The sequence below is a fragment of the Gobius niger genome (genome assembly GCF_951799975.1).
Source record: "Gobius niger genome assembly, chromosome: 15".
NCBI lineage: Eukaryota > Metazoa > Chordata > Actinopteri > Gobiiformes > Gobiidae > Gobius > Gobius niger.
The window spans coordinates 3495784-3522138 of NC_136866.1; the positions used below are offsets into that span (position 1 = coordinate 3495784).

The 26355-nt window shown below is 41.7% G+C and overlaps 1 protein-coding gene across 1 annotated transcript in view; it reads left to right on the forward strand.

The window, feature by feature from the left end:
• kif26bb (kinesin family member 26Bb) overlaps positions 1-23298 on the forward strand; it is a 52777-nt gene extending 29479 nt beyond the window's left edge. The window contains exons 7-15 of the mRNA XM_079571778.1: positions 1228-1321; positions 5895-6166; positions 7654-7831; positions 9179-9314; positions 9395-9554; positions 11209-13918; positions 17634-17786; positions 22787-22934; positions 23011-23298. Of these exons, the coding sequence (XP_079427904.1) occupies positions 1228-1321; positions 5895-6166; positions 7654-7831; positions 9179-9314; positions 9395-9554; positions 11209-13918; positions 17634-17786; positions 22787-22934; positions 23011-23050 (3891 nt within the window). The 3' untranslated portion in view covers positions 23051-23298. The remainder of the gene's footprint in view (positions 1-1227; positions 1322-5894; positions 6167-7653; positions 7832-9178; positions 9315-9394; positions 9555-11208; positions 13919-17633; positions 17787-22786; positions 22935-23010) is intronic.
• Positions 23299-26355: the final 3057 nt, after the last annotated feature.

The window sequence follows — 26355 nt, forward strand, 5'->3', positions numbered from 1 at the left end:
AAAAGTAGTGGAAAAACCAAACAAAAGAGGTTAAAAATTGTGGCGACTTGACAGAAAGTTACAGTCACTCTTGTAGGTCTTAGCTTTCAAATGAGGCGTTACATTGTTGCTCACCAGTCGAGAAGCTTTTAGATTTGGGTAAAGCCAAACTGGAGAAAATGCGCTCCGTTAACCTCTTAACTTCCACCTGAACGGATCCCATTTTCTCCAGTTTGGCTTTACCCTAATCAAACAGCTTCTTGGGGAAAAAAGCACCAAAACAGCCACAAAAATGATAAGAAAACAAGGATGTAAATGCAACAAGAAAGTGACAAAAATTCAGCAAAAAAGTGACAAAAATTCAACAAAAATTCAACAAAAATTCAACAAAAATTCAACAAAAATTCAGCAAAAAAGTGACAAAAATTCAACAAAAATGTGACAAAAACTCAACCAAATAGAGACAAAAATTCAACAAAAATGTGACAAAAATGTGACAAAAACTCAACAGTGACAAAAATGAAAAAAAAAAAATGAAAAGAAAAAACATACAAAAGGTGACACAACACAGCAACAATGTGGGGGGAAAAAAGCACCAAAACAGCCACAAAAAATGAGAAGAAAACAAGGATGTAAATGCAACAAGAAAGTGACAAAAATTCAACAAAAATGTGACAAAAATTCAACAAAAATTCAGCAAAAAAGTGACAAAAATTCAACAAAAATTCAACAAAAATTCAGCAAAAAAGTGACAAAAATTCAACAAAAATGTGACAAAAATTCAACAAAAATTCAGCAAAAATGTGACAAAAAATCAACAAAAATGTGACAAAAATGTGACAAAAACTCAACAAAAAAATGAGAAAAAATTCAACAAAAAGTGACAAAAATGAAAAAAAAAATGAAAAGAAAAAACATACAAAAGGTGACACAACACAGCAACAATGTGGGGGAAAAAGATCAGTTTTCTGGGTCTTAGCTTTCAAATGAGGTGTTACACAGGCCTATATAATGGCCAAAGAGGACAGAATGCATTTGGTTTAGGCGGGTGGTAAGTGTCACATTTACGCTAATTTGGGCCAGGCTGGTCAGAGTCCAGGGCTGTTTTTCAGTCCCAGTCCGCCCCTGTCTTCAACTCTTTCTCTGCCCATAGGATTAGCCCAGGAGAGCACAAAATGTCCGCCTCCTCTTGTCTTTGATTTCTGGTTAATCTGGGTGAATCATGAGCTCCCGTTGTCTTGTGCTCAGGCCGATCTCTGCGCCGGCGTTTTGCCTGACGTCATCCGCTGCGTGCTGAGTGGAAGCGACGGCTGCGTCCTGGCTCTGGGATGCTCCGATGTGGGTGAGTAACGAGACGCAGCGAGAGGCCAACGGGTTAACGTCCCAGATGAGAGTGCTTTTATCCACTAGACCCCACACACACACACACACACACACACATACATACTCACACACCGCACCCCCCCTGCTCTATCCCGCTACTGCTATCATTTACCTTTCTGTCTGTCTAAAGGTTTGGTGCCATCTCTTATCCATCATGATATCAGTCTGTGGCCATTTCATTCTATTGTCTTATCTGCAGCTGGATACTTAAAACTAATGGCAGACATGAAATACCTTATAGGTTAACTTAGACGTTTGAGGCTGTGGAAATTGAAATAGGTATGCATTATATCCATTAACCTTTACACATTCAAGTTTGTACTGGGCAGGGGTGTCGAAGTCATTTGGGTTGAGGGCCGAATTTCAGCCCCCACGGCGGGTCGCGGGGCGCTTATGTTGTAAAGGACTGTGGCCTCATGAACAGCTTACACTTATTGCGCTTTATCAGCCTGTCTCACATGTTTCTCAAAGTGCTACATAAAGTCATAATTCATTCACTCCACACTCGATGGCAGTAAGTTACTATTGTAGCCAGAGCCGCCCTGGGGCAGACTGATCATTTACCATGTGGCTATAATGTGCTGTTTATATCCTGGTCTCTTATTATGTCAGTGCCCTCTGCTGGACACGTGTGGAGTTCTTTCCTTTTTATAAATTTAAGCTACCCCCTAATGGCTGGAGTGAGTAAACTGGTTATTTCTTTAAAAATGGATACCGTAAATTCTCTAATACTGGCCTGTATTCCATTAGCGGCCGGGTCTCTAACAGTGGCCGGGTCTCTGACAGAGGCCGGGTTCGCGGCTGGCGGAGGCAAATTAAAGCCGGTCTCTAAAACAGGCCGGGGCTTTTACTAGAAACTATAGCAGTAGAAATATTCCCCATGTTAGGAATTTATCTCATACTGGTGTAAATGAAAACTCACGTGCAGGAAGTAACAAACGGGAACCCGGGCCGAGGGGGACGCTGCGGAGGAGCTGATCCGAGCGTAACTTTGACACAGATTTAGCCACTTTTCAAGTGGCTAAATCACAAGATTCACGAGATAACAACAAATAATCCAGTCCAGTAAAAACGAAACAGAAACCTGCAGTGACACTGATGTCAAAGCTCCGCTAACAGCAACGAAACACTTCCTGTTGTCCCGACAAAATAAAAGGCGTCAATGTTCCAGCCGCTGGGAGAGGGTTTGAAATGTTAATTAATAAATGAACCTAATATTTTAGGTGCAAATGGACACAAATCTCGTTTTTCTTCATTTTCCTGGTCGTCCGTTTTGCGCAAATAGAAATAAAGGCCTGTCTCTAATTGTGGCCTGGTTCCGATAAAGGCCTGGTCCTAGATGCCCTTGAGTAAATAAAGGCCCCGGCCTATATAAGAGCATTTACGGTAACTCCGCACAGGAATGGGCTAGAGACTTTAATATGAGCTAGTTTTCCCTCTTCAGGCGAGACACTGCAGGTTAATTTGAAGGGGGGGGGGTATTATTTTATTTTTGTCTAGCAACAGTGTCATGCACAAGTTTCTGTCAATCCATGCACAATCGGTAACATGAAACTACTCACTTATCCGTCTCTTCTGTGATTTGTAGTTTAGCCCTTCATATAATCGTGTTTTATGACGTAAAGTAATTAACATAGGCCCTTCTCAGGACGTGCTGTTGCTGTGAAGGAAATTAACAAATGTAAAACCCTCGGCCGACAAAAATGATGTATGATCAGAAATGTAATGTCTGTAAATCAGCACAAGAAAGTACAGTATGTAGAAGAGCGGCACATCCAATACACTACAATGCCAGACTTTGGAGTGTGTTTTTTTTCCGTTGAAAAGTCAGATCAATTCGAGGACACAATCTTGATCTTGTTCATAGTCATTTTGTCCTCATTGTTTTACCCTTTCGTCCTCTCTTCTGTCTGCCAAGCAACAGGCAGTTCAGTGACGCTGCTTGTGAGACTGTTTCATGCACTGCAAAAAGTAAATATCAAGCATTGTCTTAAATGACTTGAATTGAGGAAATGTATCTTGTTTTGAGCGTTTTTCGCTAATTTAGACATTTTTCCTGATCGGAGCAAGTTTACTTTGCTTGTTTGAGGACATTTCAGACCAGTTCTAGGGTAAATCTCGCTTGAAATAAGAAAGTAAAATTGCCAATGAGATAAGAACAATTTTCTTACCCCATTGGCAAAGAAAATGACCTGAAATAAGGACGAAATGTATCGAAACGAGTCAGAAACATCTCAGAACAAGTGAAATAATCTAGGACAAATGTCCAAGAACAACTTACCTAGTCAAGACAACTAAAATTTGGATTATTATGCTCAAATTGAGATGTTTATACTGATCTAGTTAAGTACTTTTTGCAGTGTGGCAAACTGCAATTAACGGAATAATTAAGATTTAGCTTTATTACAACGATAACTCATTGCGAATGTGTGTGCACCAGTTAATAGTTATATTGATCTGCCTTCATGCTCAAAATTCCTGTTGGTGTTACTGTTAAAATGTGGAAAAACTCTTTCATAATGTTGTGTAGATTATGAGAAAAATAAAGCCTCCTGGCCAAAACCGAATTATTAAAAAAAAAGAATACAAATATGTCGCTTCCTAAAGCTATACCGCAATGTATCTGCATGATGTCATACACTGTATCTACAATGACGTCACCTCTCTCCTCCTTTGTTCCTCTTTCAGCTTTTTCATTTTTTAGTAAAAGCCCGCTCATAAATTATAGACAAGTGTTGTAAAAGCCGCTCTGACGGACAGCTCTGAAATCAGCAGACTCACATGTTTGATTTCATTTGGCTGTGGCCGGACACTCAGAGCGCAGCATAAACAAAATGGACTCTGATATGTCACGGGAAGGCGAGCACTTAGCTGCGCCGCAACGGGGGCACGCGCGTCCACGGCCGGGGCGGTCTCTCCTTCACGTGAAGCCACTATCGGTATAACACGTGATTGAATTAGAAAGGGCCAGTCCCGACTCAGTGTGGCCCGAAGCCAGGGAATATCAATCTCTCCCGCAGAATGCTACTCGGTCGCAGTAACGGCCGGCAGCTTTAACTGGACTAAACCAATTCTCCTGGACTCATTCAATTAGTTTGGATGGGACGAAAGAGAGTCAAGCAGCACCAAAGCTCAGGACAAATGTAGGGCAAAACAGCAGGTTCAAAATGACACAGCCACATCACTCCCGTCCTCTCCTCCCTGCACTGGCTCCCGGTCCGTTTTCGGATTGAATTCAAAATGTTAATGTTTGTTTTTAAAGCCCTCCATGGTCTCGCTCCGTTATATCTGACTGAGTTTGATCGGCAGAGTCTCCGGTCTCTGATCAGATGGTTCCGGTCGTGCCCAGGTCCCAGTACAAACAGTGGGGCGATGGTTCTTTCAGGGTTGTAAGCGCCTAAACTGTGGAACAGCCGCCCCTCAGTCTGCGTGTTCTCACTGAGCTGTCCCTCTTTAAGACTTAGATCGCACTTATTTGATTGATTGATTTTTTAATGTTGTTTTATCTTTCTTGTGAAGCACTTTGGTCTTCCTTGTGTTGTTGTAAGGTGGTATATACCGTAAAGTCTCTAATACTGGCCTGTATTCCATTAGCGGCCGGGTCTCTGACAGAGGCCGGGTCTCTGACAGAGGCCGGGTTTGAGGCTGGTGGAGGCAAATTAAAGCCGGTCTCTAAAACAGGCCGGGGCTTTTATTAGAAACTATAGCAGTAGAAATATTCCCCATGTTAGTAATTTGTCCCATACTGGTGTAAATGAAAACTCACGTGCAGGAAGTAACAAACGGGAACCCGGGCCGAGGGGGACGCTGCGGAGGAGCTGATCCGAGCGTAACTTTGACACAGATTTAGCCACTTTTCAAACCTCCTGTGACGATATTTGGAAACAGGACAAATGCTGTGTGACCCTCCAGGGTTTTAATAAAGTCTCCATCGCGTCTTCAAAGCACGTCCAGCTGCTCCGTGTGCAGGTCAGTCCCACGCCTCAAAATAACTCCTCCCATCAGCGCGAGCGTCTCGTCTTCTCTCGGGTCAGTCTCATGATCGATCACAAACACAAACGCTCCGTCTAAACTCGCCTTTTACACAAGATAACAACAAATAATCCGGTCCGCGGTAAAAACGAAACAGAAACCTGCAGTGACACTGATGTCAAAGCTCCGCTAACAGCAACGAAACACTTCCTGTTGTCCCGACAAAATAAAAGGCATCAATGTTCCAGCCGCTGGGAGAGGGTTTGAAATGTTAATTAATAAATGAACCTAATATTTTAGGTGCAAATGGACACAAATCTCGTTTTTCTTTGTTTTCCTGGTCGTCCGTTTTGCTCAAATAGAAATAAAGGCCTGTCTCTAATTGTGGCCTGGTTCCAATAAAGGCCTGGTCCTAGATGCCCTTGAGTAAATAAAGGCCCGGGCCTATATTAGAGCATTTACGATAAATAAACTTTGATTGATTGATTGATTGGTGGTTTTTTCCCCCATTTCCAGAGTTCTGACATGATTTTAATGACGTTTCTCCCTCTGTTCCCCAGGCTCCTGGTCGAGCATGGTGGGCAGTGACGACAGCCCGCAGAAGCTGGGCCTGATCCCCTGTGCCATCGCGTGGCTGTACAGCGCCATCGAGCGGCGCAGGGAAAAGACGTGGACAGATCTGAGCGTGTCCGTGTCGGCCTTGGAGCTGTGCTGTGGAGAGGAGGACACGCTGAGGGACCTGCTGGGAGAGCTGCTACCAACAGGGGGCAGTATTCAGGACAGTCCCACCGCGCACATCAAACTGCAGGAGGACCCTGTGAGCGGGGTGCAGGTGTGGGCAGTCGAATTTGTTATTAGAATAGCTGCGTAAAAGTGTGTAGACTGTGTTCACTGTGCTACAATCTCTCATCAAAAACATGTCTTGAGTTGTGTTTCAATCCACTCGCACATCTTTGGGTCATTTTTGAATCTTCCCATGAGGCTATTCTCAATCTCTCGCGAAGTTTAATCCTTTCATTGTGAAGTCGAAGCACTCACCATAGCTTCACTACAGCCACACAAGCACACATGCCTTTTTATTGAAACAGCTGCGCAGCAAAGGGGAGGGGCTTAAGGCGAGACACGGCAGGTGAAAGTATTGATTTTTCCCGCAGTGGTCGAAGTGGAGATTTTTATCTATTTTCCTCCCTTTACATCTTAGTTTTCATGTCAGATATAAAAATGATGATGTTTATTTTATGATGTTTTGTCTGCGAGGTGGGGGCGACCCGGAAGTAGCTGCTGCGCCGCGTAGAAAGGCCGTCTTTCCGGGGGTTTTCATTCATGAATATTGACAGATTTGACATCCACGTGTCCTGCTAAGGGGCCCCGTGATGACGCTTTCACCCAAATATGGTGTTTTTCCTCCTACGAGACGCTGGTGCGGAAAAGTGGAAGAACGGGCCGAGCATGAGCACTCGCTACAAAACTTCAGGGCTGGTTTTCTCTGAATGAGAGAAGCCGCACTCGGGCAGAGCCTGAGCCCTTATAGAAGCTCCCACAGACTCCAAACTTTACAGGCTGAGACACAACAAGATTTTGAAGGTTTTTTCAGAGGGATTTTTTAATATCTAATTCCTAGCCTGATTTATTCAACTTTGAAACAACAACAAAAAACAGGCGGAATTTGAGTTTTTACTGTTTTTTTCACTGATGATTAGTTTATTGAAAAACTAAACAAAATATCTAAAATCCCCTCTGAAAAAATCTTAGTTACTAATATGTCAATAAATAAAACCATTTAATCTGGCTCAATTCATTATTTTGATTTCGTTGCCCAAAATATAGGCAATTTTGGCCATTTTAATGCTCAAAATGCCTTATTTTTATGTGAAAACATAAAATGACAGAAAAAATGCAATACATTTTTTTCTCATATCTGTTCAGCAAAAGTTTCAAATTGACATCTCTACATTTATTTTTTTTCCCTATTCACCTGCAGTGTCTCGCCTTAAGTGAAACTACTGGATATTTTGTTTCAGCTGTTTTAGATCAATATTGCATTTTCTTATCAACAAAGATTGTGACAAACATGCATTTGAGATAATTACCAAATACCGGCAAACAGGTACATACTAATACCCCCGTCTTCAACAAATCTCACGCATAAAAACATGTAGAAAGTCTTTGGAGAGCCCCTTGGAAAATGTTGAGAGGGACAGTTTGGAGACCCCAGTTCTAAGGGATGCTTTCTGAAAGGTCCTATATAATGGCTAATCATATATTCCTCCAGCTTGTTCTCCTCAACATCCTTTGCTGATTGTGTCTTCTTGCGTTCAGGTGCGTAACCATAACCGAGTGAAGGCGCAGACTGCAGAGAGAGCCGCCTCTCTTCTGGACGCAGCCATCACCGCTCGACGACACACGGACTTTGTGACCTACCTCTCCCACAGCTCCATCATGTTCTTCACTCTGCACATCCAGCCTCCGCGAACCGAGACCAGCACCATTGGCAGAGGTTCAGCTTGACACTTTTCTCTTTTTATGTGATAGAAATCAATGAGACAATAGTGATGAATTGAGGAAACCTTTTGAACTGTAATTAGAAGTCCATTACACTGTTTGATGAATATATACAGTGGGGAAAAAAAATATTTGGCCAAAATCCAATAGAAAGTCTCTGGGAAACTGACCAAATACTTTTTTCCCCACTGTAACTGTACTAATTTAGTCTTTATACTAAATAGGGTAGATGTCGTCCGATGTGGGGTTTTCAGATGCAGATTTTGGGGGATTTTTTTGGCCGATGCTGATTTGCTCGACCGATTTTTTACAAATGTCTGGCCCATAATCCTGTAAATACTTGGCCACTCAAGCAGACCAATTTTTTATTACTGATTGCTGATGATTCAATCACGGTTTCTGTCCCAGCTTTGATTAGTTGCCGTTAGCATTAGCATACTGTTTCTAGCCGCGGCATTTTACGGCACGATCAAAAATACAATTGCACTGCAAAAAGTGAATATCAAGCATTGGCTTAAATGACTTGAATTGAGGAAATGTATCTTGTTTTGAGCGTTTTTCGCTAATTTAGACACTTTTCCTGATCGGAGCAAGTTTACTTTGCTTGTTTGAGGACATTTCAGACCAGTTCTAAGGTAAATCTCGCTTGAAATAAGAAAGTAAAACTGCCAATGAGATAAGACCAATTTTCTTTCCCCATTGGCAAAAAAATGACCTGAAATAAGGACGAAATGTATTGAAACGAGTCAGAAACATCTCAGAACAAGTGAAATAATCTAGGACAAATGCCCAAGAACAACTTGCCTAGTCAAAACAACTACAATTTGGATTATTATGCTCAAATTGAGATGTTTATACTAATCTAATTAATTACTTTTTGCAGTGCGATTATCTTAGCAATTTAATTCTCCAGGTTCTGTGCTTCAAAATGGAGTGCAGCGTATCTATATTCACTGAGGTTTAGTGAAACTAAGTAACTTTAGTCAAACTTGTTGCTGACTAGTTTTCATTGTGATCTTTCTCTGTTCCCCTGAGGCTTAGGGAGTTGTGGGAGGGCTCGTTTCAAAGCCCTGACTCTCTCCAATGCAAAAAACGGGAAGTCTCTATCACTTTTGGTCCCGGATATATTAACTTTTATAGGCACTAGATCGGCCGATATTGTAAAATCCCCAAATATCGGCCTATATATCAGTCGACCTCTAGAATAGGGAGCACTTTGTCATCAGTCTCTTTACAATATTAGAAAAAATAAATGACCAAACCATTTGGTTAATAACTTGACCGAGCCATAAGATTTTAATATTTATTTTGTTTTCCTATTTTTGTGTTTTTGTGTCTTTAGGTTCTCGTGGCCCGACCAAGCTGACCATGATAGACGTGTGTCGGGGAATGAGGTTCAGCAAAAACAGATACCCTTACACTGAACTGAGCCCTATTGTCCTGTCTCTACTGAGCGGACAGAGGACAATACCCAACAAGTGAGAATGTTCTGTTTGATCAAAGACGGGTTTGTATGAAAGTACATGTGTATCATCGATGTTAATCTCCCCGTTCGCAGGAGCAGTAAGCTGTCCCTGCTCCTCCGAGAGTCGCTGGGCCACGTGAACTGCCACACGACCGTCGTGGCTCAAGTGTCTGACTCAGCTTCTCTTCTGGACGAGACGCTCTCCACTCTTCAGGCAGCAACAAAGATACGCCGGACGCAGAGGAGAGAAAAGGTACAAGTCATTCAAGGTTTTGACATTTTTGACCTCGGTGGGTCTCCTTCGTCTCCTTCTGAATCTGAAAATGTACTGCATCCTAGCACAATGTGTTGCATATAGATATATTAATGGGGAATTTGGGCCTTTCCTTTGTCACACTAATATAGCACATCTGTTTTCTAGGGTTCTCACTCAATCGCAATCGAATCCAAATCACACAAACCGTTTGGCTTTACGCAAATCCAAAAGCTTCTTGGAAAAAAGTGTCAAAATAACAAATCCAAAATGAAAAAGTGATGAAAACGTTACAAAAAAAAGCGACAAAAACATGCCAGTAAAGCATGAAAAACGCTTAAAATATGTGACAAAAAAACGCAGCATCAATGCGACAAAAAAGCTAGGATCACCTTTGTAGGCCTTAGCTTTCAAATAAGGCATTACACTGACACTCATCAGTAGGGCTGTCACGGTATGAAAATTTTACCTCACGGTTATTGTGACCAAAATTATCACGGTTTTCGGTTTTATCGCGGTATTTTTTTTAATGTGTGTTAATATGTTCAGAAAGCATTGATAGTCCTGCACAAACTGAAATAGTTTCAAAAAATTTTAACAGTGCTTTTTATATAAAAAAAAATACAGACAAAGGCTTATCACATCAAAGTAAAGGAACTAACGATGTGTGGTTGATGTTTCGAGGGTATTACATGGACTATTTATAGCGCCAGAAGCAAAGAAGAATATTTTTTAACAAGATAAACCGTCAGGAAATCAGGAATATTGTTCTCAGTTTGTTTCCTTCCAGTGAGCTTTCGCTTTGCAGATTTGGGAAAATGCCTCAGACAGTGATTATTGTTAAATTCATAAAACTGCGGCGAGAGTGAATCTGCCCCCGGGAGCCCGTAACGCATTGTGCCATCGTGCGGAGGTATCCGGACACGGCTTATGCTGGTGGTGGCGCTGCAGCCGCACTATGGGGCGACTCGTTACATTCTCCCTCAACCCAAAGTCCCACATCAGCATTTCAGCTGAAACACTAACGTTAGCTTCCTGCTATAGAGCTGTGGGAGACGGTCACGCAGGAGAGTCACAGGTTCGAAGTCTTGCTGCTTCAGAGACACTTTTTCCTGCACGTTCCACAAACAGGAAAACTGTCTCTATCAACTGTCCTTCAGCTTCTTCAAACACACAAACATGTCCAGACTTCAGGCTCGTCTCTGAGGCTGATCCTGCGCTGTCGTCTCAGACATGATTCCAGCTTCGAGAAAGTTTAGTTTTGGTTGTAGCTACAGAGGCGCCTGCGGCAGCTTCAGCAGAGGAGACGGCGCCTCATGAGGCTCACTTTGCCTAAACCGCGGGCGCCGTAATCCACCGCGGTAAAATATTTTTTCAAAAACAAGACGGTAATTATTATTGTCAACATTTTTACCGGGGTTTACCGCTACACCGGTAACCGTGACATCCCTACTCTCCAGTCAAAAATCTTTTAGATTTGGGTAAAGTTGAACTTGAGAAAATGCGCTCAGTTAAGGCAGGGGTTAAGAGGTTGTCTAGAATAGAGGGAATTCGATCTAGATTTTCAAAGGTAACCCACAAAACAAATCACAATCCCAAAAAATCTTGAGATGATCTTTCTCTACAAACATATACAGTACATTTTGTCTCACAGGGCTCCGGATCCTGCTCACCTCACGCCCGAAGTCTGACCAGAGAAAAGAAAGCTCCCAAAACCCTGTCCCTCCGAGCGTTCCACTCCACAGAGGAGGTCGACTCGGACGTGCGGCCTCTCCGTCTCCGCGGGCGGCTGTTCGACGACCAATCCGGCAGCGAGCAATCCTGCGACACGGTCATCCAAATCGACTCGCGCGGGCTAGTCCAGGCCAACGTGGCCCCGCGAGCGACGCAGCCCGAGTTCGTGCCCATCATCCCCTCTTTGCACCCGAGCAAATCTGACGTGGATGACCCGGAGTTCACGGCTTTGCTCAAAGAACTTCTCAAAATCCCCCAGCTGCACGGCGACAGGAAGAAGCAGGAGGTGGTCATGGGAACGCTCAAATGCGACACCTTTGCCGAGCTTCAGGAGCGCTTGGGTTGCATCGACGGCAGCGAGTTGACGGCGGAGACGTTAAAGCTGGTGCAAAACGCGGTGATGTCAGAACCGGTGGAAAACAATGTCGAGGATGTCGCGTCAAAGGCAGCGGCGTTGAATCAAAACTCCAGTCGGAAAACCAGTGGAGAAGCTGATGCTGCTTTCAACGGGGAGAGCTTCCAAAGAGAGGACTCGGGCTTGTATGACTGCGAAGAGTGCAGCGCGGCGAGTTCGGGCGAGGAGCTGCTCAACCAGACGCTGACCCGGAACGCAACACGCCGCTCAGAAAATCACAAAAGCACAAAGCACTTGCAAGGCCCCAGCAACGCGAAACCAACACAAGATGGCGTCGAAGGCTGCGAGTGGTTCAAGACGGACAAAAGGGCGTCACCGATCGGCAAAAGCAATTCGCCGTCTGCGTCTTGCCCCGGTTCTCAAAGCACCGGCGCGGTCCTCGGAGATGTCATGCCTTCGGCGGAAAGCAAAGAAATGAAAGCGACCATCACGGTGACCGTCAAACAGCCGCTGGATCAGAGAGGGCAGGACGAAATAGTCTTTTCGATGGTGGAGGAGGTCACGATAAGCGGAGGCATGAGCGGCGTGCGGTCCGCCGGGAACATCATATGCTTTCAGAACGCAACGCAGAACGGGCAAAGCGGCGGCGGCGGTTCGCAGCCCATACAAATAATTCGCAATGTGATGGGCGATGAAGCAAACGCGACGGTGGTGGAAGCTCCAAAGGAAATCGAACGGGCAGAAAGGGGGTCGCTGCCTTCATTTATAAACCCCATGCTGATGAATACAGAGGTGGAGGAGGATTTAGAAAGAGCTAAGCAACAGAAAGTAGACGTGGCAAAGAAAGTGGCGAAATTGGAGAGCGAAACTAGGAAGAAACATTTCAAATGCAAGGAGCACAGCAAGACTTCAGAGATGAGCAGCGGTGAAAAGGGCGTTGATTCAAAACCGGAGAATACATGTGGTGCAGTGGTTTCGCAAGATGTAGCCAGTAACAAAACGTCTCCGAAAAGGACAAAAAGTGCAGAGAGAAGTCAAGCAAAAGCAGCAGATATTGTTTGTGCTGATGATTCCCCGAAGTCCTCACAGCTTGTTTGCCAGGTCGCTGGAAAGACCCCTAAGGGGACTGGAGCAGCACCCGGTTGCCAAGAAACGGCCTTTAAATCAGGAACTCTCCCCAGGGCTTGGCAAGATTCCAGAGTCTCATCCGATGTCGGCCACCAGGCTAACCGCAAAGACCCGAGAAAAGTGACATCATCCACCCCCGGGAGCCCGAGGATGACTCTAGACAGGCGGGACGGACGGCAGTACTGTCCCACGAGCCAAGATTCGAGTTGCGCTCCAAAGAAAGCGATGCCGTGCTTGTTTGAAAGCGGCAGGTCCAAGTCGCCTTTTGAGGACACGAGCAGACTGTTTAACGTCAAGCTTGAGCAGCTCGTTGGCCGGACGAATTCCCTCGAGCGCAACCCGAGAGACTTTCCCATCTTCGAGCGCGGCAGTAGCAGTAACACGTCCGTAAGCTCCAAGTCGAGTTCGGAGGGAGCAAGTAAAAGTTATCAAGTTTACAGCGAAGGTGATTATACTTTACCGAGAAGTAGTCGGAGCCCAAAGAGAAACGCAAGGCTGGAGCAAAACTATGCAACTGCAGAGCATGGAAAGCATTCAAAGCTTTCTGCTAAAGATAAGCTAAAGATTGCGAGCCCCAAAGTCCGTCGACAATCAGCTCCGAGCTTCAAGAACATGAGTTTGCCGCATAAAAATCTCCATCAGTCCTCAATCAACCGTAGCGCGAGCCTCTCTCCCGATGGCAAAACTGTTAGCTTCGAGCGCATATCGTCCTTTTTACCCACGTCCCCTCCGAGATCCCATCAGTCCATCAGCAGGACGCCGAGCCAAAGCTCCACCTGCTCCTCCAGCAAGTCCGCCATCCAAGGCTACGTCAACGGCACGATTTCGGAGCTGCTCAAAGATCGTTCCGGAAGTCCGAGCTCTCTGGATCAAATGGCGGGCGCTTTCCCGTCCCCGTACAGCCAGGTCACCGCGCCCCGTCTCCCGAGTCCCAACGATTACGGCAGCGACACGACCAGCGTGCTGAGTGGAGACCTGCCGCCCGCCATGGGGAAGACGTCACTGTATTTCTCCAACAGGAACAGCACCGTCAGCAGCGGGTACGGGAGCATGCTTCGGGAGCGGGACAGCGAGGCGAGCGACAGGAGCGGCTCAGGACTCAGTCCGGGAAGGAGCGGGAGGTCGTCCAAAAAGAAAGGAGGAACAGGTAATGGAATATTAACTGCTGCTTTCAGCGGCGCTTCAGTGACTAATGCTTTAAGGTTTTGTAGAGTCATTTTAGGACAGTGTGTTTTCCCTTTAATGCTGCTTTTCTACTGAAACCTGTTTCATCACACATTCAGTGAGCTGAAACCTGCTGGTGGAGTGTTTTGCTCAAGGACTCATCAGCAGGGTGTACAAGGGAGGAAATCGATCTCTCGCAGTATAAACGGCAAATCCCTGCCCCTACCTGCATTAAACACTGAAACTATACCAAACTTACTGTTCTCCGATGAACATTATGCACCGTAGAACAGAAGTGTCTCGGGACCAAATGTGGCCCTCATTTTGACAACATATTTTATTTTAGTTTAGTCTTAGTCTTTTGAGTAAAATGTAATTTAATTTAGTTGAGATTTAGTCAAAAAAAACGTTTACATTTTAGTCTAGTTTTAGTCGACAAAAATTACATGTCAGTTTAGTCGACTAAATTTAAGACTAATTTAGTCCACTTTGCATTTATAATATTCATTATTCACCTTATTCCGGACGTTCGTGTGGGCGCCGCCATAAATTGTGCCCGCCCCTTTTCTCCTTTGCGTTAACATGGGGCTGGAGAAGTCCACATAAAATCAGTCACTCGGTGCAAATGAACATCGGACATTTAACACAAATAAATCGACTAAACATCAGATTTGAGCGGAGAATATTTTCCTTCGTTCTCCGTTTAAATGAACGGCTTCGTGCTCGACTGGAAGTGTCTGGACAACGAGGTGCCGAAACAACGCAAAAAGTGGCAAAAGTGGGCGGGGCGGAATAAGGTGAACAATCATATTTAATGATTGGTCCTCGAATTCATGGAGCTGCTTCCACATGAATAAAGCTCAGAGCTGATCCTTTGGCAGAGGATTTACATGATCTGAGGCTCTTTCAGACTATACTATACTACAGTCAATAGAAGTTTGGATGATTTTAGTCTCTCCCTTTCATTTTTATTTAGTCTTATTTTAGTCGACTAAAATATCTGGACATTTTAGTCATAGTTTTAGTCTCATGAGAAACTTTTAATTTAGTTTTAGTCCAATTTTAGTCGTCAAAAATATCACTGCCTCAAACCAATGTTTGTGGCCCTCACAGTTTTGGTTACTTTGGCACACATCTCTAGAGAGGTTCCTTTCTACTGCAAAACTCTATTAAAACCTCAAAAACTGACATTTTATGGTGCGACAGAGATCCAATTATAGGTCCAAGCCTTTATAAAAGTGTGGGAAACGATTTGCTGCTCTCTTAAAGCACCGAGTTGATCGTTTGACTGCATTGCCGTCTATATGCGACCCATGATGAAAACAGTTTGCAGCTGCTGTAGAACTAAACTCTTCTGTATTTGACACCTATTTGAAATGAAAATAAAACGCAGAGACCATTTGATGCCAAGGCCAGAAGTGCTACACTCTGTCCACAGCTGTGTTCAGACTCACTCACTTGTTGTTGATTGAGAGATGTAAAAAGTCAGTCGTCGATAACGCTTTCAAAGTGGAGCAGGCATCCAGCCATGTTAAGTGCTTCACATGCTTCACATTGACCAGCACTTGACCTGAACATGCTCTTTTTTTGGTCATGCACCTGGATTTCACTCTGAGGAGGGAAACATCCATAAACAGAGAGACAAAAATGTGTTCTGACGTTTAGGGAAGACACTGCAGATGGAAAGGAAAAATGTAGATATCAATTTGAAACATTTCCCATATACATTTCTCCAAAAACAAAAACGTGCCTCATCTTTTTACACACCTCCGCCCATAATTCTGCTCTGAAACGGAAGAAATCTGACTATAATTGCACATGAGTCATTATTATTCAATGCCGAGAGTCATGGTTTTCTTACAGGCATTAAGAGTCTGTCAGAAGCCCTGCTCGCATCATTTATATATGAACCACATGGCAGCAGTTACTAATGGAGGCCGGAGCGCTTTGTGATGAATTATAAAGATGGGTGTGTGCATAAACGCATTCTGGCATAGAAATGACAGCAGGAGTCAGCATCTGGGCACAAGCAGCTGGGGAGACAAAAGACACGGAAAGATGAGGCATTATTAGCAAAAAACTTCACATTCCTTATAGTCAACAGGCATATAATTCTTATTAGCAGGGGCGGACTGGGAGTGAAAAACAGCCCTGGACTCTGACCAGCCTGGCCCAAATTAGCGTAAATGTGACACTTCCACAAATACATATTTTAACCTCTTACCACCCGCCTTAACCGAGAGCATTCTGTCCTCTTTTGGCTGTGTAGCACCTCATTTGAAAGCTAAGACCCACGAAACTGACCTTTTTCCTCGCGTTGTTGCTGTGTTGTGTCACCTTTTGTATGTTTTTTTATTTATTTTTTGTCACATTTTTGTTGCTTTTTTGTCACATTTTTGTTGAGTTTTTGTTTTATTTTTGTTGAGTTTTTGTCACATTTTTGTAATTTTTTTGTCACATTTTTGTTGCATTTTTGTCACATTTTTGTTGAATTTTTGTCACATTTTTGTTGAGTTTTTGTCACATTTTTGTTGAACTTTTGTCACATTTTTGTTGAGTTTTTGTCACATTTTTGTTGAACTTTTGTCACATTTTTGTTGAGTTTTTGTCACATTTTTGTTTAGTTTTTGTCACATTTTTGTCACATTTTTGTTGAGTTTTTGTCACATTTTTGTTTAGTTTTTGTCACATTTTTGTCACATTTTTGTTGAGTTTTTGTCACATTTTTGTTGAATTTTTGTCACATTTTTGTTGCTTTTTTCCCAAGAACCTTTTTGATTAGGGTAAAGCCACCTGCCTTAACATTAACGAGTGCATAATCCCCAGTTCGGCTTTTTATTATTATTTTTTTGATCGGCATCATCAGCAAAAAGAACGGGAAAGGCGGTCATAGAGAAGCAAAATCATTAATATAAATAATAAATAATAACGGCCCCAAAACTGAACCTTGTGGTGCACCATACTCCACAGAATTACTTTTAGATTCATGTTTTTTTTATACTGGGCTTTACCCAAATCTAAAAGCTTCTCGACTGGAGAGCAACAATGTAACGCCTCATTTGAAAGCTAAGACCTACAAAAGTGATGGAAACTTTTCGTCACGTCGCCGCATTTTTGTTGTTTTTTAAATTATTTTTTCTATAATTTTTTGTTGTGTTTTTCTCACGTTTTGTAGTTGTTTTTTGTGTCCGTGTTTTTCTCATGTTTTTGTTGCCTTTTCATCCTCTTTTTCTCGCTATTTTGATGCTTTTCTTTTAAGCTTTTAGATTTGGGTAAAGCTCGGTTGAGGCGGGACCAGTGGCCCTAGAGCCGGTGGCCCTTCTGTGCTCTTCCAGAACGGACATATGGCCAGTCCGCCCCTGCTTATTAGTTCAAAACACTTTATATTGTGAGTAAAATGAAGGATACAGATTTAGATCTCTTTTGTTCATGCGTCTTTTATAAAGATTCTGCACTTCTACATTACTTAACAAATGCACAATTGTTATGTAAGGCACATTTTACTTAATAGCTTAGTTTTTTTTTTTACTTCTACTGCAGTGTTATTAGTAAGAATAAGCAGAACTGAGGCCTGTCACCATAACTGGCAATGGTATGAAAATGCCATGATAAAAGATAATATAGTGATATGAGTAAAATAGTCAACTTCTTCCCTCTTCTAAAGTTGATGGAGTCTCCGCTGTTTGTTTTTGCACCAGGAGTTCACCAGCGCCGCCAGCACGAGTCGTCCCAGTCGTTGAAGCGCTCGACGAACGGAGCGCGGCCTCGTTTTGCGGAGCACGGGATCCCAGAAGCTTTTGGAATCAAGGTCTACGACATCGACAAAGCGCAGCGGAGCCAGAAACGGACAGGTGTGAGCAAAATCAGCAAATGTGCTTTTCATTCTCGCCAAGAATTCATTATTTAAAGGGGCTGGATGCAAGTTGGTCATTTTATGCTCACTGCTGCCACCTCAGGTCTTATGTGTAACTGCAGCTTCTATATTAAGCTCGTGCATGACGGCACTTCAGACCCGAATAACAGCTTTCTGAGTGACAGTGCAGGATTTTAGAGGCTCATTCTACACATTCGGACAGTGGTTCTCAACCTTTTGGCGCCGCAACCCCCATTTGAACAGTAAAAGGGATTCGGGACCCCCGCTCGGGTCACACCGTGAGAAATAGAAACAGTAGCCGACATAATTCTTAACCTCTCAACTCCCGCCTGAACCGAGCGGATCTTTTTCCTCACGTCGCCACATTTTTTTTCCATCATTTTTTTGTTGGGTGTTCGACTCATTTTTGTAACTTTTTGTCATTTTTTTGTGACATTTTTGTCACTTTTTCATCAATTTTTCGTCACTTTTTTGTCAATGTTTTCTCACTTTTTTGTCCCATTTCCATCATTGTTTTCGTCTTTTTTTCCAGAAGCTTTTGGATTGGGGTAAAGCCAAACTGGAGAAAATGTGCTCGGTTCAGGTGGGAGTTAAGGGGTTAAAAAAAACAACAACAACAAATGGCTAGAATGAAATTTATCAAACTACAAACAAATAATGTGACTCTGGTAAAATAGCACACGCATGCTACAGTAAAATATCAGATTAAATGCTAATGAAAATATGCCTATTTTATCTAAATGATCTGGCGACCCCCCAAATTTGTCTTTCGAGCCCCTTGGGGGTCCCGACCCCCAGGTTGAGAACCACTACATTAGGACATGGCTGGAACATGTAGGGGGAGGAAAATACATAATTTTAGCATTTTTAAACTGCGTATAGTCCCTTTAACTTCTTACCACCTGCCTTAACCAAGCACATTTTCTACAGTTTGGCTTTACCCAAATCTAAAAGCTTCTCGACTGGAGCCTACAGCCTCTAGGCCAGAGTAACGCCACAACTGAAAGCTTTTCATTGTGTTTTGGTTACATTTTTGACGTGTTTTCGTCTCTTTTTTGTCATGTTTTTAATTTTTTTTTTGTTGCTTTCAACTTTGCTTTTCTCCCCTGCTTTGTGACGCTTATTTATCATGTTTCCGCCATGTTTTGTCATTATTCAGTCGTGTTTTGGGCCATTTTTTATTTTGTCATTGTGGCTATTCGCAGCATGTTTTTGTTGCTCTTCTGTTGCTTCTTTGTGGATTTTTTGACACTTTTTTGTTGTATTTTCATCCCCGTTTTCGTCGTTGTTTTGAACCTTTTTTCAAGAAGCTTTTAGATTTGGGCTAAAGCCAAACTGGAGATAATGTGCTTGGTTCAGGCGGGGGTTAAGAGGTTTCCTATAGTTGTAGAAGAGCATTAGTAAATTGAATGATTACATCAGCAGCACCAGAAACATGTGTATTTGTGGTATACGTACAATTTAATAAAAACAGCATCAACACATAACAACTGGTGTGTGTGCATAAGCCAGTGTGGTGCATCTGGTGAAGTAATGGCCCCGTGATACCGGGTTTGGCCCCAAGTGACTGCCCCCCCACGCCCCCCCCTTTCCGTCCCACACTGGCCCGGGCACGCCAAGTTCAATACAATTTTAATGACCTCATGGGGGAAACGGGGTCACTGCTGCGAAGCAAACACAAAGAGACGGGCTCCAGGTTTAAAAGACAAGAGCAAATTACAACGAGTTTATTCAATTACGCGCAGATACAGGCCGCCCGGATGTGGCTGTATGACCTTGGATGTAGATATTTTGGATTTCCTTTGACTTGAGCAGTTTGTAAATCGCAAAGGCTGCTATTATTATTATTATTTATGTATAAAACCTGATGCCTCGAAATGCATTAGTTCATATCTCTCCAACGTTATCACTCCTGCGGTTTATAAATTCTATAAACTGAATCACACTAGGATTATTTTTCTGTAAATTGTCGATCCCGCTCCAGATCGACTTCCTCAATATTGTAAATAATTACTGCATGTCTGGTTAGGTTAGTAAAAGCATAGCATAATTTGTTTTGAGTCTTCCAGGCATGCCCCTCTCAGCTCCCCCGGGACCCAGAGCTCTACCCTTTTATGGTGTTAAGTGTACGTCTGCAGTTTGGGGGGAGGGGGTTCGCTTTTGTTCGATTTCAAGTGTGAGCTCCAAAATAACCCGGATTTTACAGTATATTGTTACAGTTTTGAGAATAGCAGGATTTGAAGCTCCTAAAATTCAACCCGGTACAGGCTTTCTCTATGGAAGCAACCAGCTCGGATACAGTTTAAGTCTCGGTGTGTTTTTGACGGCGCTTTGTAAATGTTGCTTTTTTGGGGGGGTTGGTAGAAGTCTTCAAATGCTGCTTTCGTGTCCTTGGGCAAAACACGCAACAACGCCTACTTTCTTACACTGTAAATGCAGTGCAGACTGAGCCGTGGTTCACTGTGCCGGGCTCCAGACGCCGGCATCAGGTGTTGGCCTTCAGCTGCACTCTCGAAATATCAAAAGAGGAAAGCGTTAATGAGCTAAACACAGATGCCACGGTTCACCTGAGAACGTTAGAGCGGGAGAGTTAGTCTTCTGTTTGTCCATTTCAGTGCATGTGAGTGAGGTATTCTCAATCTTAAGAAAAAAATATATATGTTTATTACAGATCACTTCATTTATGCTTTAGGGTGAGGTTTTGGTCTCAGGGGCTGGACTGGGACTGGAAAACAGCCCTGGACTCTGACCAGCCTGGCCCAAATTAGCGGAATTGTGACACTTCCACAAATACATATTTTTAACCTCTTTTGGCTGTGTAACACCTCATTTGAAAGCTAAGACCCACAAAACGTACCTTTTTCCTCGCGCTGTTGTGTCACCTTTTGTATGTTTTTTTTAAACATTTTTTTTCATTTTTGTTACATTTTTGTTGAATTTTTTAATTTTTTTGTTGAGTTTTTGTCATATTTTTGTCGCATTTTTGTCACATTTTTGTATTTTTTTTGTCACATTTTTGTTGAGTTTTTGTCACATTTTTGTTGCATTTTTGTAATTTTTTTGTCACATTTTTGTTGAGTTTTTGTCACATTTTTGTTGCATTTTTGTAATTTTTTTGTCACATTTTTGTCGCATTTTTGTTGCATTTTTATTGAATTTTTGTCACATTTTTGTCGCATTTTTGTCACATTTTTGTTGAATTTTTGTCACATTTTTGTAGCATTTTTGTCACTTTTTTATTGCATTTTTGTTGAGTTTTTGTCACATTTTTATTGAATTTTTTTAATTTTTTTGTCACATTTTTGTCGCATTTTTGTTGCATTTTTGTAATTTTTTTGTTGAATTTTAGTCACATTTTTGTTGCATTTTTGTCACATTTTTGTTGAGTTTTGTCACATTTTTGTTGCATTTTTGTAATTTTTTTGTTGAATTTTAGTCACATTTTTGTTGCATTTTTGTCGCATTTTTGTTGAATTTTAGTCACATTTTTATTGAGTTTTTGTTACATTTTTGTTGAAATTTTGTCACATTTTTATTTAAGTTTTTAATTTTACACATTAAGACATGGAGGAACATGTAGGGGGAGGAAAATTACTTTTTAAACTTCGTATAGTCCCTTTAAGAGGTTAAGAGGTTAAGACCTGGTTTAGCCCCGAATTGATCTTGTTCTAGGCCTGGTGCTCGGAAGGTCAAATGTTTTGTCAGGAGATACTTGGTGTAAAAAAATGTTTGAGAACCACTCCTTCCCTAAAATCATGAAGAAAGAATCCCGGCCCATCATGATACACTCAAAAAAATAATTGACCCAAAAAGACAGACTTTAAGTGATTGAATCGGGTGCAGATTTTCCATGTGAATTTATCACATACATGCCTTCTAAATGATGCAATCAAACTTAAAGACTTTCTATGAGTAAACTTTAGCCAGTGAAAGCACATAAACATCATGTTTCTCAAGTAAAGGTTCACTTAAACTCTACGTTTTCAAATAACTTAACTTTTATAAATCTATGTGATCTAAAAAGTTAACCTTTAAGGGAATATTCACATAAACAGTAGCATTGATTCATTATTTTTAGTTAAAGTTTATGTAAGTGTTACATGTAATTCTATACTAAAATGGAAGAAATTACCAAATTGTGTAAAATTTTAACTTTTATTAGAAAACTTTAAAAACACTTCAAAAATCAGTACAAAAAGTAAATATCAAGCATTGGCTTAAATGACTTGAATTGAGGAAATGTTTCTTGTTTTGAGCGGTTTTCCCTCATTTAGACACTTTTCCTGATCGGACCAAGTTTACTTTGCTTGTTTTAGTACATTTCAGACCAGTTCTAGGGTAAATCTCGCTTGAAATAAAAAAGTAAAATTGCCAATGAGATAAGAACAATTTTCTTTCCCCATTGGCAAAGAAAATGACCTGAAATAAGGACGAAATGTATCGAAACGAGTCAGAAACATCTCAGAACAAGTGAAATAATCAAGGACAAATGCACAAGAACTTCTTAACTCGTCAAAACAGCTAAAATTTGGATTATTATGTTTATACTGATCTAGTTAAAACAACAACAATCAACATTGATTCTATATTTGAGCAATTAGTTTTTCATCTTTCATTCTCAATACAACCAGGAAGTACAGATCTTGTCATGTTAACAGAAGAATAATGCCCCTTTCAGGTGGTCCTCTGGAATTTGATCAAACTATGCTTGTTGCAGACTGATTCTTTTCGTACTGAATTTTTTCGTTGCTCTGTTATTACAGGTTCAATATGAAATAAAACTGAATCAAACAATTTCACTGTTTATTTCAAGGATGGCCTGGTTGAGATGAACCAGGGGGTCCTGAGATAAAACATTCGCACTTTGAGGGTTACTTATCTTTCAAACTACGCGCTCATGTTTGGTAGTAATAATACTCAGAGCAGCAGTCCCGCTTGCGTGTCTATTCTTTATTGAAATGTGTTCTGTTTTTGCAGGGCCCAGTGTTTTCCAGTGCCAGGCGGAAGTGTTCGGAGCGTCTTCAGATGAGGACGTCAGAGGAGCGGCATCACACCGGCCACCAGGGGGAGCCAGAGGGGGTCAAGCTCAACATCATCCCAAGACCCACCACCTGGAACCAAGAAGGTAAAACAACATTCATTTCAGAAGGGATTTATCATTGTTCTAATTTAACAATCCTCTTTCTGTCGTACTTTCACAGCAGTGCTTTCACAGACGTCCGAGGACAGAGAGGTTTATGAGACCCAGACTGTGCTGCTCGTGGACTTTGCTCCAGCTCCTTCACCGCTGCTGCCACCAGAGGGCGCCCTGCAGGAACACACTGAACACTAGTCGATTTTATTGTTTACTACTGATTAAAATGTAAGCACTTTTCACTTTATTTTGTATCATTTGTATCGTCACTCGCTTCACACTTCTGGTGCTACCTGCTCATTTACAATAACATCATTTTTTTACCTCATTTTTTATCGTGTACAAACTAAATTGTGTGTTTGATCTCCAATAGTTTCTCTTTTTGTAAATAATAATAACACTGAAGCTTTGTTTTGCTCCGCACTTGGCTTGTAACCATACTGTACATTTACTAATGAAAGCGTATCCTTATATTGGCAAAGGGCTGTTCCCAAAACGTGGACATTTCTTATGTTTTATTGCAAGCTTCATGTCCTTCAGATCCTAAATGACAGGCTATAAATACTGAGAGGGAAGTGTTTTGTGTGACTGCGGGTCGTCTCAAACTTCCTCCCACCAAAAAAAAAGGATGTGGAAGAATCGGTGCCTCTAAATTATTGAGAGAAAGAATCATTGTTGGAGTCTGTGTGTTAAAGGTCAATGACATCAATACCACTGCTTGATAGAGGCGCACAATATCCATAATGTCTCAATGTTAGGTATTGATTGTGTGAGGCTGGTATTGTAGAGAAGATTTTTTCTAAAATTGTCCCGGGCCGGGCAAACCTTTACTTCTGTCTTCCTTTACTGTCATGTTGCATAAGATGTTTAATTAAGAGCTTTTTTATGGCTGCACTGGATAAATGGAGCATGATCATGGTCTGTTGTTGCTTTTTTAGGCGGCTTCTGCAACAAAACGACATCTTTAGGCACAGGAGTTTCATACACTGCAAAAAGTAATTAACGAGATTAGTATAAAAGTCTCAATTTAAGCATAATAATCCGAATTTGAGATGTTTTGACGAGGAAAGGTGTAGGTGGGCTCCTGACCCAGATTATTTCACTTGTTTTGAGACGTTTCTGACTCGTTTCAATACATTTTGTCCTTATTTCAAGTAATTTTCTTTGCCAATGAGGTAAGAACATTGGTCTGATCTCATTGGCAGTTTTACTTTCTTATTTCAAGTGAGATTTACCTTAGAGCTAGTCACAAACGTCCTCAAAAGAGCAAAATAAACTTGGTCCGATCAGGAAAAAAATCTAAATGAGATAAAACTGATTAAAACAAGAAACATTTCCTCAATTCAAGACATTTAAGCCAATGCTTGATATTTACTTTTTGCAGTGTATATATTGGCTAAATCCTCCGGGCAGCTATAGTTATGACCAAAACTAGCTCAGCATCTGTAGATGGGAACCAGGCGCTGCACCGCGGTCACTGGGCAGGACTGAAGTATGGGCCAATATAAAGGACAACTTTATTTACCATCTATCGAGACAATAAATCCCACTTTGATCTAAACCTTAAAGGAATAGGCCACCGTTTTTACGTACTGAGATATGTTCTTACCTAACCTTAGCCGAGTTGATATATCCCCGTCTGGTCTTTGTCCGTGCGCTCTGTGTTTTCATGCAAAGTATATTTACACAGAAATGTAACATGTCGATTTTGTAAGCAGATAAAAAGGGGGACTATATTGTGTTAGGTAAAGGTTATTGACGGACGTGAGCGGGGAAGTCTTTAGGAGTTACTGCGCGGACGTTTTGCTCCTCGTATCATTACGCCTCACAATATAGTCCCCCTTTTTATCTGCTTATAAAATCGACATGTTACATTTCTGTGTAAATATACTTCGCATGAAAACACTTCACGTAACTTTATTTAAATAGGGAACACGTGGAAGAGCTTGGTAGCTTCTATCGTGAGCTTTTTTGGAGCTATGTGACATGTGGGAGAGGCTGCGTATGTGCTCCGTTTGCCTGGCAGAGCGCACGGACAAAGACCAGACGGGGATATATTAACTCGGCTAAGCTAACAGTCCATCATCCTTAGTCAAAAGGTCACATAGGATTCCTATTGGATTCCCACGATTTTTAACCTATTGGAGATTGTATGCCATAGGATTCCTATAAATAACATTTCTATAGGATTCTTATAGGAATCTTAAACAATAAAATCCGATAGAAAATCCTATAGGAACAAAATCTTATAGAATTGGATCCAAAATCAAACAGAAAATCCTATAGGATTTTTTGACTGGGGCTTTTTAATGCAATATCACATTACAATACGATCACTGCCTGAGGCCCATAGTTTCTGCCCCTAAAACAATGAAAGCAATGAGCGAAGGAGAAATAGCTGATTGGGTTTGTTAAGAAACAATCCATGATCCAAACTTTGATTCTATATATAATGTTTTAAAGAGTAGTTTCATGCAAATATGATATGTTTTCAAAAGGATACTAAGACTTAAAAGCATGGTTGTGGCTGACTCAAAACACGGACCTCCCATTGTGTGTAATGGAGTAATAATGTCATTAGAGAACAGTGTCATGTGTGCCCTGATGTCACTGAGCCAGAATCGATGGCTGCCGCCGGTTTGATGCAAACACTTTGCTTCCTTTGTGAGACGTTTAGAAAGGCATGATCTTGCTGTGAGTTTCATTTTTCTTAAGTCTGTGTCTTTTACATCACAAACAATAAAGCAATGTCCTTTTTATAAAATCCAAATGTTCTCGTGTGAAGATTTCTGAGTGGCCTGGACTGTAAAAGTCAAAAATATAAAAGTGAAATGTTGTTTAATGGGTTTCCCTCCCCGTCCTAAACCATGAATCATACTTTTACACTCACACAGGAGTATTTTCATTATGAAGGCGACTTTTTTCTACTTCTACAAACCTCTGCTGATAAGTATAGGTCTACATAACAGTAACACGCTTCCATATGAACATCCCATAAATAATCACCCACCTCCAGGGGCGGACTGGGACTCAAAAACGGCCCTGGACTCTGACCAGCCTGGCCCAAATTAGCGTCAATGCGACACTTCTTGACCGAAGGGCAACAGTGTAATGCCTAATTTGAAAGCTAAGATCTACGAAAGTGATTAAAACTTTTTGGCACGTCGCCACATTTTCGACACATTTTTCGTCACTTTTTGTGTTTTTTTTGTGTGTTTTTTTGTGTGTATTTGTTGTGTATTTGTTTTTGTTTTTTTCACTTTTTATGTTGTTTTGTTGCTTTGTAGGCACATTTTTTGTTGTGTTTTTGGGGATTTTCTGTTGGTTTTTCATTGCTTTTTTAGTGTGTTTTCGCCACATTTTTCGTCACTTTTTGTGTTTTCTTTGTGTGTATTTCTTGTGTATTCGTCAC